The 16,517-nt window shown below is 40.0% G+C and overlaps 1 protein-coding gene across 2 annotated transcripts in view; it reads right to left on the bottom strand.

The window, feature by feature from the left end:
- The window catches only part of LOC121513415 (F-actin-uncapping protein LRRC16A-like), a 129,305-nt gene that overhangs the window by 72,799 nt on the left and 39,989 nt on the right, over nucleotides 1–16,517 (bottom strand). Inside the window, exons 2-3 of one of the 2 annotated variants that reach the window (XM_041793162.1) lie at nucleotides 10,074–10,124; nucleotides 9,855–9,953 (exon numbers count right to left, since the gene is read on the bottom strand). Coding sequence is in view for 1 of the 2 variants with exons in the window: in XM_041793161.1 (XP_041649095.1) it covers nucleotides 10,074–10,124 (51 nt within the window). In the remaining variant the exon portion in view is untranslated. The remainder of the gene's footprint in view (nucleotides 1–9,854; nucleotides 9,954–10,073; nucleotides 10,125–16,517) is intronic. The other variant, XM_041793161.1, reaches the window with a different exon arrangement.

A 16,517-nucleotide genomic window follows, 5' to 3' on the forward strand; every position in this document is an offset into this window, starting at 1 on the left:
GTTTGCATGTCATGTATTACTCTTCTATTAAGTCAAACATCCAGATTGGGAGGTCTGTACATTAGTACATTAACATGAGGCTAATACATCTTATTGATTTGTAAATCAAAAATGATTACAGAAGATTGCAGAACTTTACATAGAGGGAGTCACCCAGTTCTTTTCATGCAGACAGTAAATGGCATGATAGCATACTGGACTTAGCTTGAGCAAATGATATGTGATTGCACTGATGAATATGAGCTCCAGCCAATGGCAGGACGTCATGGTGGGAGGTGAAGGGAGTTACCAAATGCTTGAATGATTGCGTTGTTCACTCATGGTCACTTTCCATCTGTCACTTTTACTGTTTTTTCTGTATTTCATGGAGAAAGTACTGAGAGGATGATTTTATGTACAAGGACTGTTTTGAAATTGTGACAACTAGAATGGAAAATAGTCTAAAAATTACTGTCAGTGATACAGTTCAAATTGTTCAATATTTACCTCTCCTTCTAGTTTCTGTGAGATAGTTTGCTTTAATAGGATTTTCTGCATTATGTTTGTTCTGGGCCAAATTATGAAAGTCAATCAAACTGGAGATTAAGAATGAAAACTCACATATGTGAAATCTACACAAGCATGAGGCTAAAAAAAAGAGGCCAAAAGGAAAAACTAAGCAGTAAATTAAAGTGTGTTTGTAAGTTAGCCTGTGAACATGTTGGGAGCAGACTCTGACAGACTGAAGGGCACTGCAGGTTCTCAAGAAGAGCCAAACCATCAATCTGAGAGACACACACAAGCAATCCCACTGAGAGGTGCACTGGAGAGCTAAAGGGAGATTTAAGCTGAGAGAAGAGAAAGTGTTTAACCGAGAGGTTTGCTGCTACTTTAATATGAAAGCCTCTGGCATTCCTGAGAAGAGCATTACTGTTGAAATTTCCACCTACAGATTGTTCTCTTGTGTATTTCAGACTCCAACTGTGAGAGATGCATCTAACATAGATCAAACACAGCTTCTGCAAAATATTCACATTGCTTGAAGCAAAAATCAACACCATCACCGTCCAAGCTTTGATTCAGAAAAATGAGCAGATCTAAAAAAAGAGTAGAAATGAGAATCTACAGAGGATGAATAAAGTCAATAGCCTGTGTGCTGGAAGAGTGAACAGAGGCTAATCTTCATTTGCTGTTGAGTCATCTCCGCTGTTTTAAAGATTTCACATCAGAAAAATCAATGACTGTAACTGTCAGCCTTTTTTATGTATGCTGTGTTACGGCCTAGGGAGAGGCCTGATCCTTGTTTTTGCTCTTCCTCTTTGCTGGCTGTGTTTTGTGTTGCAGGTAATGGGGGAGGAGTCTCTATCACATTCAGCAATGCAGCACACCTGAGCAGGCTGGGCTCAGGAGGCTATAAAGCAGCCCTGTTCACTGAGCTCACTCTCTCTCTCCATGACCTGCAGATGGAAACCGCTTCTTTGTTTGTAGATTTGCTTTACTGACTGACACACATACACTCACACACATCCAACACTGCATACACACTGACAATCATAGTTTAATAATTCTGTGACTTATTTCATTAAATATTTTGTGAAAACTTTGCTATTATGTATGGTCTCCCTCTTTGACACATACTTTTGAGCCAGGTTGTGACCAAATGGGGGCTCGTCGTCCTTTAGGACCAAGGACAAGTGCTGAGGCATTTTCTGTTTGGAGTGTTTTGTGTGGGTAAATACATGTGAGCACATTTTCTGAGTGTTTGGAAGCCATGCTAGAGGTAATTCTCCCTGTTTTACAGTAGATAGGAGGTTCCTGCTGGGCTGACTTTGGTCATCCTTCCTTCGGTTCTTCATTTGTTGTTTTCATTTCTTTTCCTTTTTTGATGGTAACACTGATTCAGTTTATTGTGGATGGTCAAGTCAGTGGCCTTCTGCAGTATTCTGGGTTTGGCTTTATCTTGTAACAGAAATAGTATGCACCAAACACCATGTAGAGAATAATTTACTGGTTTGTTAGGATGTAAATTTATAAAAAAAAAAAAATCCCTTAGGGCTTCTAGAGTTCAAACAAGGTGTCAGTTTGCAAAGCTGCAATTTATTGTGTTAAAAAATGAAGCTAATGCAGAAGTGCAAAGACTGCAGTTCCCATGAGCTTGTGGCTCGTTTCCAGTTTTATAACATAATCTTAATCAAGTGTCCACTTTAGGCTGAAGCCAACAGTCATAGAAGCAAAACTAGTTCTAATAATTAAAAAAAAAAGCATATTTAACATGTTTACAACCTGGTTTAGTATGAATTCAGTATCAACAGCTTATGTCTTTATTTGCACACACTATATAGTAGAGTTAGGGAAGGGTACCGAATTCGGTACTCTTATAGGCACTGATCCAATTCCGTCAGTACTCCTGAGTACCGATTCACGTAAAATCAAATGGTACCATGTTTTGGTACCTAAACGCATTCTTGTGACTGCAAGAGAGAGGAAGAGTAGTCAATTTTCCATGCTGGATGCGCCTTACACCTATGAGAGTAATGACCAAGCAGCAACCTCCGGTCCTGAAAAATGAAGCTAATGCGGATGGGCAAAAAAAAACTGCTATACCGCGAGTGTCCACTTGAGGCTGGCTGCAGGAACACCGGAAGTCCCATCTAGACACACATTAAACAGCTGGTTTCGACACACAAAATAAACTGGTTTACAGCCTGGTTCAAAAAACCAAACGTGTCTCATTAGCTAGTGTCTAATTGTGCTCCCACTGTACGGGGGTGATTTTTTTGTCCCATGATCGTTTGGATTATATTTAGGATGAAAGCTGATTGGCGCGTCTCATTTGATTGACAGATAGCTCAGCAGGCAGAGGCTCCGTTTCTGTCAACCGGAATGCTAGCTAGCAGGCTGACAGGAAGTCGTGCTTAGTGGGCGGGCCGTTAGGTTGATCCAAAGTTTGGTTGAGACCGCGATTTCAATATGGAAGCCTCCACAAATGGGCTTCAAGAACCCATTTGTGGAGTCTGCCCATTGTAAGCAGACGACTGATGTCACACGGGGTTTGTCCAATTCTTTCTACAGTCTGTGTTAACGACGTCGGCAGCAGCTCACTGAATCAACAAAACAAGCATGGTTGATAGGAAGCAGTTGAAGGTAGCACTCCACTTTTTAAAATACGATGTAGGTTTCGTTGCAATATTCGTGACATGAATTTCAATGTTTACCATGGCAAAACTTCTAATCTGAGGAAGCAGAGTGATGATTGATGATTCAGACACACTTCCGCTGCTTCCTGCCCCCCCCCCCCCCCGTACCGAATCCTTGCTTTAAACACTGTCATTTGCCCATTTATCATGTGGATATCAACCATGGAAATATAGTAGATAAAGGGATATGTTTGTTCACTCAGTCACCTAACAGACACTGGATTAAGGCACGGGGTGGATTGCCTAGTGTGAGTGTGTCCTAAAAGTTGCTCACCATCTCTCTAACTTGGCATAGCTGATGCCGTATGAAGCGCTCTGTCAGGATGGATTCAGAGTGATTTTGTAGGAGTGAAAGACTGCTTATTTTCATCGCAGAATGAAACAGTTTGTCACTTTCTGTTAATTTTTGCAGTAAATATAGAACGTATAACAGACTCAATGTGCACGATTTGAGTGTGTGACGTTTTTTCGTATTATGGCTCGGTTATGCTTCTGCATGGACGGACGTATGATTGTTTGATGAGTGAGAAGCAGACTCTGTTTTTACCAGGGAAAGATGACATCTTTGTTGGAAAAAGAACTACATGAGGAAAGAAGATGTGCTATACACATAGTTCATGGTAGAAGAAGTAGTTTGTTTACTCTCATTTGTAATACTTTAATTGGTAAAAATTGTATACTTTTATTTATTTAGTTAATTATTTACTTTTACTCCATACTCTGTTGTTCATTTGTTTTAACCTTATTCGCCCTCCATGGACCCCAATGCACATTTTCCAAGAGAGGAAGGTAGAGGAAAAGGGGGCAGTGGGGCTGGGTTTTAATTTGTGCAATATAAAGAAAACCACTGGGTAGTTATAGTAGTTTAGGTTTTCCATGTTGGAGTAATTTGTAAAAACATTGTTTGCAATGTACCACTGATGGTACATTGCAAACAGTGTTTGATATTGTTTTGATATATTTGATATTTGATAATTTCTTGATATTGAGAAATAAATATCTAAAATTCAGCAGTTTTGAGGTTACATAACATGTATTATTTCATATTATTCACACACATGTTCATGGACTACAACCCCCATGTATCCCCTTCTAACATGCCTGTGATTTCCTGTTCAACTGAAGCCTTGTTCCAGTGAAAATGATACACAGAATATGGAATTGTTTTTCATAGAAAAAGTTCTGTACTCAGTACACAGCATTTTGCAGTGCAGTTCACACAAATACACAAAAACACACAAAGTGGCTGACAATCCTAGAGTATGAGTGCCTGGCATGGTGTGGCTTTCTAATAAAACAACACTAATTGAGATCCAGTTTAGAACCACTTCCAACTGGTTCAATCCATGGACATTATTTACATTTAATATTCACAATTCCCTTATCAATGCTTTACTTTCACGAGCCTTGAAAAACCTGGTCTCATGAGAGGAAGTCAGAGCCTCAAAGAGAAGTCAAGGAAACATGGACAGTCGAAAAAACAGGATAAGAAAATATGGCTTCATTTCTCAAAATATGAAGTACAATGTCTGTCGAACAATGATCTCATGTAAGGCATGCATTTTCTTGCACAAGAACTGTTAATTTTGTACAAAATTTCAATCTATTTCAATATGTCCAGAGACTAGTTTTGTATTTATTCTAAGGTTTTATCTTATAAAGAAAATGAGCAATGAGATTGAAGATCCAAACAGCAGTCTGTTTTAACTGAGACATTTCCAAACAAAAGCATTTTTTTGTATATTCTATCATGTTCTCCTCCTAAACACTTGAAGTTTCACATTTTTAGTTATAAAAATTGTTTACTATAGCCAGTATTTAAACTGTGCTTGTCATTGACTCTCCGTGAAGGTGTACATCTTGTTCTGTGTTCAGAGAGAAAGACACTTAATACAATGTGAGTTGTTGTGAAAACCTATCTTGTCTACCTTTCCAAGAAGAAAATTCACAGGTAGTAATCTATGCGAAGAATCAAAAATGGCATCGATATCAATAAAATCGTATCAATTCCCATCCCTAAACAACAGCCAAATACTTTGCTTTCTACAGAGCCGTGAAGTATAGCATAAAAATGGCAGATGTTTGTGTGGACAATGAGATGAGGTTGCTACTCAAAATGACCCTAAACTACAAACGAGTAAGTTTCAAGAAAATATTGAACAGGACAAGAGTCCACTATCATTCTAGTTGTCAAACTACATGCATGTGGCTATTGAATGGAAGCATACTGTGCAAATACAGCATTTTTCGAATGTCTATTCCCATTTTACATGGCGGCGGAAACTGCTGTTTTCAAAGGATTCAACTCTGGAATCTGTTTTAATAATGCTCTGTTTTATTGCCCAGAAAATGCAGTTGTCTTGTAAACCACCAGCCAAAACACAACAAAAGACTACTGTGTTCTGTGAAATCTCTGTAATGTAATCATTGTTAAATTTGTGTGAATGAGACAAAAAAATAACCTTGCAAAGCAGAAGGACTGGCCAGAGTTCATATCCATCTTGCAAAGCTCCAATCTAAGAGGACTGTACCAGGTCTGAGAATGGACTGGGCCAATCAGTATCATTGAAAGAGAATGAGGGGGGAGGCTACAGGTATGGTTTAGTTGTGCTGGTAGCTTTGGTGTAGCAATTAGCTTGGATATAGCTGTAGTTGTGTCAGAACTGGACTACATTTCTTCATTAAAAGAAGATCAAAGAAAAGTACTGAAAGATCACCCTGGAAGAGTTTTTTGAAATTCTTGTCCTTCAAACACTTTCTATGGGAGGTTTTCCAGATAAATGAGAAATATATCCCATGCAGGGTATATATTAAACAGTCTATCTGGAGTGTCAGGTTACAAGACCGTGATGTTTTTATAAATTAGTGTGTCTGGTTTCATTATAGCTTATGACCAATGTATGTGTATGTGGTTTTAAGTTTTGTTCTCTTGTGAAGTAAGCTACTTCTCAAACACCCGTTTCCGGTTTTATAACAAAATCATCTCAACAACATAAAAGGAGGGTCCTTTCACTCTGAAGAGTTTGTAGAAAATATGTGTTTATTATCTAGCATACAGGCATACATGCAGCTCACCTGCTATGATTACAGAACAATGTGTGGAACAGTTCACAAGTTCAAATGACCCCACCACTGCAACCACCCAGGTAAAGAGTCATTCTGTGGGAAATACTACACTACTACTACTACTACTACTACTACACTGGTGTTACTTACACTAACACTATTACTCTGAAGATAGAGCAGGGGATAAAGGATGTTGTATCACACTGCTGACCTTTAGCACAGTGAGTGTGGGAGGAGAAACAGATAAACACAGGACAAGAGAGAGGGATGAAGTGAGGAGGGAGTAATCCTGATTGTTGAAAAGGAAGGAGAGGATATGGGTGCAAAAGCTGAACAAGTGGCTTAAAGGAAAGACGGAGAGGAGACTTGAGGTGATCTGTGGCTGTTAACAGGCTTATCCGAGAGGGAGGAGAAGGGGATAGAGAAGCAACAAATGAGGGATCCTACAACTGCTTTGTAGAGAGAGTAAGCAGGTGTCTGCTCCCTCCTGGATAGACGAGAGTGCATTAATGGCAAACAGATGACAGGCGGAGCCAGCTAAATAAACAGATCTAAATACTGGAAACATTTGACGTCATGTAGGGTCAGCTTGAAAGTTCTTTATGGCCTCTTCTACCCCCGGTAAACAGATCAGCTTTTGAACCAACAATCAATCACCTTAACTGTCCCCTGAGGCATCTTATTGACTGGAAAGTATAGGGCTGTTTGAAGGGCAACAGTGAATGTTTCCTGGACCTGCTACAAGATATGATGTTAGGTTATCTCATGACTTAGGGAGGAAACTGATGAGTGCTACTTTTTCCAACCAGGAGGACCATCAGGCCTTATACTGGAGATAAACAACCGTTGGTTGACCGCTGAAGTCTAAATATAGAATGTTTATAACATTTGAAAAATTACTAGCAGTCGTTTTTTCCTGAGATGTTAATTAAAGGCTGAGATGCCTTATATAATCAGTTAGAGGTGGGCGGTAAACCGGTATTAATACCATCACCAGTAAAATTTCTGTCACAGAATGGATTTTTGCAACACTATCATCACCAGTTTAAATGCCTACATTGTGCTGTAATGCAGTCACAAGGCATATTTTCTCCCACAGCTGGCAGATTGAATGATTTATGAGGGACAGCTTAGGCTGAGTCGCGTCAATAGCACGTTTTGCTTTAGCATCATGTGTAGCCATGTAACTAACCAAACGTCACCCACCCTTACCACTGCCACTGAGCATGGTTAACAGGCAAAACGTGTGTTTTCCTCTCCCAGTTTGATGGCTGTACCTTAACAAAGTCAGTATGCCATCTCTGTCAGCCTGCCTCGGGTTTTAACACAAGCTTCGTGCTGCTTTGGCTGTTCTATTGTCTTGAGCCCAGCGCTGCAGCTATTTATCCTACAACGGCTTAAACATCTGTTTAAAGGTGTGTTTCAACTTCTGACTTTTTTTGTTAAGTCCACGATGAATCAAAGATCCAGACGGCAGAGGAGCAGCTGTCAACTAGCTGCATAAACTCGCTGGTACAGCAGCCAAAGCTGAGCTAAATCAATGATAAACAAACTACTTCCGTGAAGCTCTTCACAATAAAAGTCCAGGGTTGTTATTTTTACCTCTGCCAAGGAGGTTATGTGATCAGGTGGGTTTGTTCATTTGTTTGTTTGTTAGTTTGTTAGCAACATAACTCAAAAAGTTGTGGACGGATTTTGACGAAATTTTCAGGAAATGTCAGAAATGGCATAAGGAAGAACTGATTAGATTTTGGGAGTGATCTGGATCACCGTCTGGATCCAGGAATTTTTTTAAAGGATTCTGTACTACTGGGAGATAGGGCTAATAGCGGAGGTCAGCGCTGTTACCACTTTACACCAGGAGATGGCGGACATGAGAAACTTCAATCCCAGCAGCATGTTTTTGGTGTGTTTCTATTCAAAGTTTTGGAGTTTATAGAGTTTGACAGACGCATGCCCGGTTGAGGAGACGATTCGGAGCATAACAGAGAGAAAGACAGCGAATTGTAGCGAGAAAACTCACAATGCTGGGAGGAACAGAGGACTATTCACCCTCTGCCATGACTTCCAGTCATCCGGGTGCATCTGTTGGCACCTGTAGCTAGGCAATGCTTTGCCTCACCATGTTTCCACCCCACCGGGGAGGGAGTAATCGGCGAATGCCGTGGTGGGGGGCACATGAGGGCGGATCCAGGAATATTTTAAAGGATTCTTCACTATTGGGAGATAGGGCTGATGGCGGAGGTCTGCGCTCTCCGAGTGCTTTTCTAGTTCTGAAATGCTTTTATTATGAACACCCTTATCAGGAAATGTGCTCAAGTCATTAGCAGCTTAACACACCTCAGCAGGATAGAGATGAAACATAAAACTTGGAGCGCAGTTAGAAAGAAGTAAACATAAAGACTTTAAAAAAACATTTTTCCATGCTCCTATGCTCGGACATAAATTTAGTATGTTTTAAGGGGAGAAGGGGGTTTGCAACACCTGAACTTGGATTTGGTAATGTTGTTGAGGGTTAATGTGTAATTGCAGATGATGGCAAACAAAGATTTTTAGGCCAAAGTGGCCATTAAATTTCTTGCTTAAAGTTTCATCATTTGCTGATGTCATGTGGTTGAAAGCTCCAGTTCAAACATATTTCTTGTTTTACTGTAACTTTGATGCTTTTAGCCATCTTGATATTTATATCTGCAGTTGTAGTTTGCTTAATATGGAATTGCAAATGACAATAAAGGAGCATTGTAAGGCCTAAGTGGCCTCTGAATTTGTTGCTTGAAGTTTCATCATTTTTTGATGTCACATGGTTGAAACACATAAACACACTTCAAGGAGAGATTTGTTTTTGTAAACTGCTTCTTTCCTGAGGAGAAGCACTTTGAAACTCTGAGTTATTAGAGCATTAAAACCTTTAAAGGCAACTCCACATGTAGATATCAGATAGCTTTTTATTTAAGCATTTATTAATACTTTCTCTGGTTTTTACATTCACTCACTCAAATGTATGCTCCCAAAATGCTACATAGTCAAAGTCAATCAAGTGAATTCAATTGATTGTGGACCTATCTGAACAGCTATTAGCAAGACTGAAATAACAGATTGAAAAGCAGAAGGGTCCGAGTCTGATAATAAGTGTAATACTACTAATAGCAGCAGTAGCAGTTAAAGTGATGCAGCTGGAGGCGTTTCTGAACATCTGCATTAAATTAGACAACTGCTGGTTTTTATGTGCCAATGGTGACAACGGTTCTGGTAAAGCTGATGATGACGGATGTTTTATCACTGGTGATGGCGCTGATAATTGTCATCTGTTCTGTACTATGGCTCATGTGCTTCATGTCAACCAGCTGTATAAACACAACATAACCACCTCTAAATTAGCTTCAATCTACTCTGATTTAACCTGATTTTAATGAAGTTACACTGTTGAACAGGGATGGTGTCAAAGTGATAAGTAGGGACATGAGTAGAAGAATTCCTGAAACTTTGTAACGCCTGAACAATAACAGAAGTTAATGTATTTGTTCAATGTGATAACACAACCCAAAGAATAATCGTTACAGAATGATTGACCAAAGCCCTTAACAAGAAAATCAAAATGTATTGTTTGCTTACAATAAAGTCATGCTGAAGTCATGTTTTAGTCTGCAGCTGATTATTTCTTTCCTATTGTTCCCTTTGTTCCTGGAACCAACCAGCACCTGCCTACCTAGGCTGTGCATGGGGATGAAATCATAATTATTCAGGCAGTTTACCTTGATGTAACTAGCAAAGAAATATTTAGTAATGTGTTTTCTTCTTGCTTTCTGTATATCTTTGAGCTGCTGCTCTTACCTTGGCAGGAATACGAGCTGTCAGGAGGTAGGCTCGGTGAGTCGCGAGGGCCTGAAACAGAGACAGAGAGAGAGAACAGAGGGAATAATGAGCATGTAGCTGTAACTATACACTCTGTAGCTGTAACTATACGCTCTGAAAAACAAGAACAAGGAGATAACAAAGAGCACAAAGAGTTCCCATGCTGACTCGTCAAGATGAAAAGGCTTAAAACTCTGAAGCATGTCTGTGTAAAAACAGAAGAATTACAGAAGGATGAATGAAGAGAAAAATTCCTCGCTACTTGAAAACAAACACATAATCATCAATACTGAACTGAAACTGCAATTTATAGAGCATCTCAATACAGCAACATTTCTATCAAATTCGGCAGTTTATTGGACCTCCCTGTCCTTAAGTGCAGCCTTCATAGGTCAGTGTGTTTACTTGATTAATCATTTGTATTGTTTGTTCCCGCTGAGCAGACAGAACACCAGCTGCTGTGGTTTATAAGAGCTCATGGTGAAGAATCAGTTTGCTTCTGTTGCTGATTTGTGAAAAAAGTCACAGCTTGAGGAGGAATAAGTGGAATGCATGAACTTGACATTCCTACGTCCAGACGAAGAGACATGAAGGGTCATTAAGTTTCTCTGTGGATAAAGATACGGTTTGCAGTTTTAATTTTTGTTTGTTTTTTTAAAGAGAATTTTAGTTTTTACAGAGGTATCCTCAATGCTGCATTTATCATAAAATCCAAATATTGTGTCACGTAATTTCTTGATTTAACATATTTCTTAAGAGCATAAAAATCTGTAATTTCATGGTAGAAATCCAACAGAAAATGAAGGTCAACAAAATAACAGTCAAACTTTAAAAAGCACTAGTTGACCCAATTTGATTGTTTTCTTAGAGTTGAGGTTGATTATTGTTTGTATGGACCCTGAGTCTGAAATAAAATATGTATCTATCTATGCCATATTTATGAGCTTAATTTAATAGTTTTTTTTTTAAATTATAGGTGTGCTCACAAAAGGGGTAAACAGTTTGGGAAAATAATCTGCTATTTTTTTCCCTATGCGATTTAAGGTCCTCATCTGATGTAGTTTTCAAACAAGGCAACAATCATCCAAAAATGTACCCAACACTGTTTTGATAGAAAATAAACTAGAACTGAAGTACTTTAAAAAATCTGATTGTGATTATTTTGACTCAAACTGCAAATTTCTTATGAATTTCTGTACTGAGAGGAATAATCATTTTAATGTCATTCTCATTTTTGATAAGAAAAACATACAGAAATAAGGAAAGAAGTTTTTTGCAAAATATTAAAAAAAAATGACACTTGAATGTTTGCATGATGCGTAGAGCATACCACCTCTGCTGCAAAAAAAAAATGTTTCAAACTGGTATTTTGACACATTCCAGGTAAAAAGTACATATTGCCCCTTCTGCAATTTGAAAATTGCATCCACATTGCAATTTAATCTAAATTTCAATTAACTACCCAGCCCTAGCTTGTAAGCTTTAAGGCAATTTAATGAAATAAAACTGGTGCCATATTGATTTTTACGGTTTCATACTGATTTAATGCTCAGCACTAATCTAGGTCAGTGTTACAGATACGCTCATGTACATAACTCAAAATTGTGGACAAAATGTAATAGTTTTTGACCACCATTCTGACATTTAGGGCCTGTCTGCTCCTTTTAACTTGACATGTTGTGTCCCACAACTGTATAAGACTCTCAAGTTGGTTGAAGAAGATTGGGGCGCAGATGGTCTAGTGGTTAGGTCACGCCCCAGGTGGGTAGGCAGCCCAGGTTCAAGTCTGGCTCTATCCCCCGTCCTATCTCCGCAATAAAGCCAAAAAGGCCCCCCAAAAAATTAGAAAATGTCCAGGCCACTCTGTTTAAACAGCTGAAAAATGTTTCTTCTTACTGCTTGGTCTTGTAACTATTAAAACACACTTTGACACATCAGGATGTTTTTCACCTTTCAACAAAGCATGTGTTTTAAAGGTCTTCCTGATAATGCAATGAATAGATACACATTTAACAGTGTGAAGGAGTGATTTGGAGTTTTTCCTCAACTTTTCTGTGTCTGTATGCATCCCTATCCAGACAGCTACTCAAACATACAGTTTTTGTGTCATCTCTGGAGTTCTCTCCAGAATGTTGTTCTAACACAAGGAAGCATTTACACGAATACTCCCAATTTAGAAGGTATTTTTTCTTAACTTTTAAAAGCATGATTGCAACCTGTAACCCAGACCAATCAGTGTAATTTCAGGAGAAAGAGGCAGAAGCTTGGGCATGACTTGAAGTGCATTCAACCCTACAAATGATGGCAGCTGGTGAAGAGGTTAGCGTTGTAGCTATACTGGTAGTTTTATCAGAGCTGGACATTCCTTTACTTCAAGCCCTAAGCTATTTTCAACTATTTTGACAACCTGTGCTTAAAGAATATGTATGTTGCAGTAATGCCACTCAAACTTTGAAAAAGGTGTTCTAAAGATGAAATGGGAATTAAAACTCTAAAACTATTATGAGCTATTCAGGCCATCTCGAACCTCATCTTCTTATTCAGACATGCTCAGTTTGACAAAGCATGATGCGACAATGGGACAGCCTGCCATTGGTTGCCAAATCCCATCAAAAAGCATTCTGGGAAATCAATGTGGCGGTCAGCATTAGCCACTAGCAAAAATGGGTTAAAAAATGTAAAAAGTGTTGGTGTTATAGCTAAAATTTGTACCAAACTGATAAAAATCTGGATTTTACGGCTTTTAATTATAGCTCAAGTGGACATCTGCCTTGAAAAATCTTTCTGAAAAGGTGGGGCTTGTGTGACGTAGAAACCGACCATCTACGTCACAATCTCTATATATAAGGTACAGCGTTACCGCCTCTAACTGACCTTATCATTCAGAGACCCCTCCCATCCTCTCCTGCCTTCACCTGCACTGTCTCGGCTCTGAGAGCTCCGGCTATAGTAACGCTGCTGCTGGAGCCAATGGACCGAACAGGTAGTGTTAAGAACCACTACAGCCTCTAGAGGACTCTAGAGGGGAAAACGTCTCCACTGAAAAAGATCGCTATGAGGCAGCAGTGCTGTGGGACTCTGTCTGTGTCTGTGTCTCTCTCTGACAAGGGGACATCACTGTCACTCCTGCCTCATCTGGAAAGCCCCGTCCTTTTCCCCTCCCTCCTCTCAGAACCAAACTGCTCACTTTCTGTGCAGTTTTTGAATTACAGAGGTGGGCAGAGTTAGCTCTGAGCCGGGGGTTCACTTACACTTTAAATACCCTGGAAAGTTACTCAAGTTCCAGGTTCCCTAGAAAAGCTTTCATAAGGGCTACAAAGGCATGGATCATTACAACGGCAAACAGCTCGCTTCAAGAGGGGAAAAAGAAAATAGCTGTGATTTATGGTTAAAAAAATGTCTTCCTTTTTTTTTTTTTTTTTTTTACCTGTGTCCCTTCTTGAAGTACATAACGTTGGTTTCAGAGAGTCAAAAGAAGAGTTAAGAACCAAAGTGAAAGTTTTTCTTGGTTGAAAAGATGTTTTTGCTCTTCTCCTGATGGCTTTGGCAAGAGTTTTTTTACCAGCTGGCCCCACCAATAGTGAAGAACCCTTATTGGCAAAGCTGCCTTTTGAGGTTGGTAATAAGGTTTACATCTCAGTGGCAGTGCATACCTACTACATCGTATTCTTGTAGCTCTGACTGACCTATAAGCAACATGACAGATATGTAAAACAGCCTATTTAGAGCACCGGGTTAACATGAATAGCAGGAAATTTCTATCTATGCCAGCAACAGTGCATAGAGCTGCCTTTACCTTTATGTGCAATAAGACTAGAATTTCTCCTGTCAGATAATATCACAGCACAACCAACAATGACCTTTAAAACAAATAAAGAACACTGCCTTATATGCTTTCAAACACCCCCCCCCCCCCCCCCCAGTTAGTAGGACTTCATTTCACGTGCCTTTATTATCGTCAAAGCAGACATCTCATAACATTTGTTATAGGCCATCCGCTCTCTGTTTCCTCTGACTCTCTACTGACAACATGCTGACATAAACTCTGATGTTACAAGGGAAAAAAGGCCTCATGGCTTCAAAGATAAGGAACTCAGGCCTGCTGATTTTAAATGTTACAAGAGGAAATGCATGATCATGGCTGCAAAGGAAGAGAAATGCCAGCAGATAAAACAGGGAGCGTGAAGATAGAGTGAAGACAGAAATAGTGGTAGAGCAGATGAAACATGCAGAGAGGAGAGTCTAAAGGCATGAAAGTAAATGAGAACTGGAAGCAAAAGACTGATCAGAGAGAGGTGAGACTAAACTGATTAGAGTTTGAAAATAGAATGAGAAAGTGTATCACCAACAAGGGAAGGGGAAAAGGAGAGCAAAAACAGCAACACTAACAAATCAGAGATAACCAATGCGTAGCATGAAGAAAGAGAGTAAACATAAGCAGAGAGAGAGAGAAAACAAATCAAGAAAAGCACAAATTGTTAAAGAAAACAAAAAAGGGTTTAGAAGGTAAAATAAAGAATTTCCTCTGTGGCTCAGCTCCACAGGCTGCCTCTGTGCGGTTTGATGTGATGGATGCAGACAGCTCGGCCTGTGTGACCAAAGATAACCTCTTCTAAAGAGCACCAGTCACCACTGCAGTGCTCAGCTCACCCGCTCTCTGTCTTTGTCTTATTTCTGCACAGTACGGTGGCTCTCTTTCAAATCCTCATTTTCAGGTGTGCCAGAGATAGGTTGTCCTCTGGGAGAAATCAACAGTCAGTGTGGGGCTGATAAGATTTGGGGACATGTACCTTTAACAAAATAAGATGAATAAAGAAGGTCAGACATGTTCTTTATTGCTCTGGAGGTGGTTGGTCATAAAAGCTCAACAGTTATACCGGATATGCCACTTATGTAAACAGAAGCCAGCCAGCTTTAATGTCTGTAAGAATGGCTCAGGAAAATACATGACACCTCTTTACCAAGTAATTTTTGGATCACTCCACTAACTTCACACTAAGATTGACTAATTCTGCTCTGTCAATGAAAACATAATGTCTTCTGTGGATCTAAATGGCCTTTCAAAGGGCCTCATTAAGAGAGGTGACCAAGAACTGATGGTCACTCTGACTGAGCTCCAAAGATCTTTTGTGGAAACGGGATGTCGTTCCAGAAGGACAACCATTACTGTAACTCTACTGATCAGGGGTTTAAGGCACAGTGCTTAGACAGAGGCCTCTTCTCAGGGCAAGGAATATGAAAGCCTACCTGGAGTTTGCAAAAAGCCACTGAAGGACTCTCAAACTGTGAGAGATAGGATTCTCTGGTCTGATGAAACCAACATTGAACTGCTTGGCCTCTGTTCTTAACAGTATGTCTGACCAGGCACCAATCATCACCTGTCCAATACCATCCCAGCAATGAAGCATAGAGGTGGCAGCATCATGCTGTGGGGGTGTTTTTCAGCAGCAGGAGACTGGTCAGGTTGAAGGAAAGCTGATTGGAGTGAAGCACAGACATATCCACGATAGAAACCTGTTCCCAGCGCTCAGGACGTAAGACTATGCTGAAGGTTCACCTTCCAACAAGACAATGACCGAGATAAGACAACACAGAAGTGGCTTAAGGACACTCTTTCAGGCCTTTCAGACTGGCACAGCTCAGTGCCGGTTCTTGTTCCCCAACCTAATTTTGAACTGGCCGTTGTGTTAAAACCAAAAACTAAATTTTTTGGGAACCTGAAAAGTTGGTTCTCAGTTGGAAACAAAAAAATAGTCGGTTCTTCCTCAAGAACTGTGACATCATCAGTGGGCGTGTCTTATTCTAGGTTGGGAAGACAAGCGGAAAATGATGAAAAAGTGGTCTGCTGAGGAGACAAAATGTTTGGTTGCGATCAGGGCATTGACAGAATTCCTGGTGAAGCTGGAGAGTAGTACAAGGAAGAGCAAGTTATATGTCGAAGTTGCAGAAGAGATGGGGAAGGCTGGGTTCACCGAACTGTGACTACAAAACTGAGGTACGTACTGAACCAAAATATTTCCGTACTATTACACCCCTAATGTTCATACATGTCGATCACATCCTCCTCCTTTAGTTCCACTAAAACTGGTGTGAGCATGTTTGCCAGAGAGCATCAAGGTTTTGAGACTCCAGAACAGAGCCAGAGTCAGAACCATGTCTGTCTGAAAGCACTATGAATGTCCTCAGGTGGCCCAGCCAGAACCCTGACTTGAACCCTATCGAATATCTCTTAAGAGCTGACAATGGCTGTCCACCAAAGGCCCCATCATACCTGACTGAACTTGAAAGGATTGGAAGAATGGCAGAGAACCCCCTATCTAAGTGTGCAAAGCTTCTTGTGACATATTAAAAAAGACTCAAGGCTGAAGTTGCTGCCACAGGTGCTTCAACTTAGAACTAACTTTTTAATAAAGTTGTAAACAT

This window comes from Cheilinus undulatus, linkage group 8 (assembly GCF_018320785.1).
Source record: "Cheilinus undulatus linkage group 8, ASM1832078v1, whole genome shotgun sequence".
Classification (NCBI taxonomy): Eukaryota; Metazoa; Chordata; class Actinopteri; order Labriformes; family Labridae; genus Cheilinus; species Cheilinus undulatus.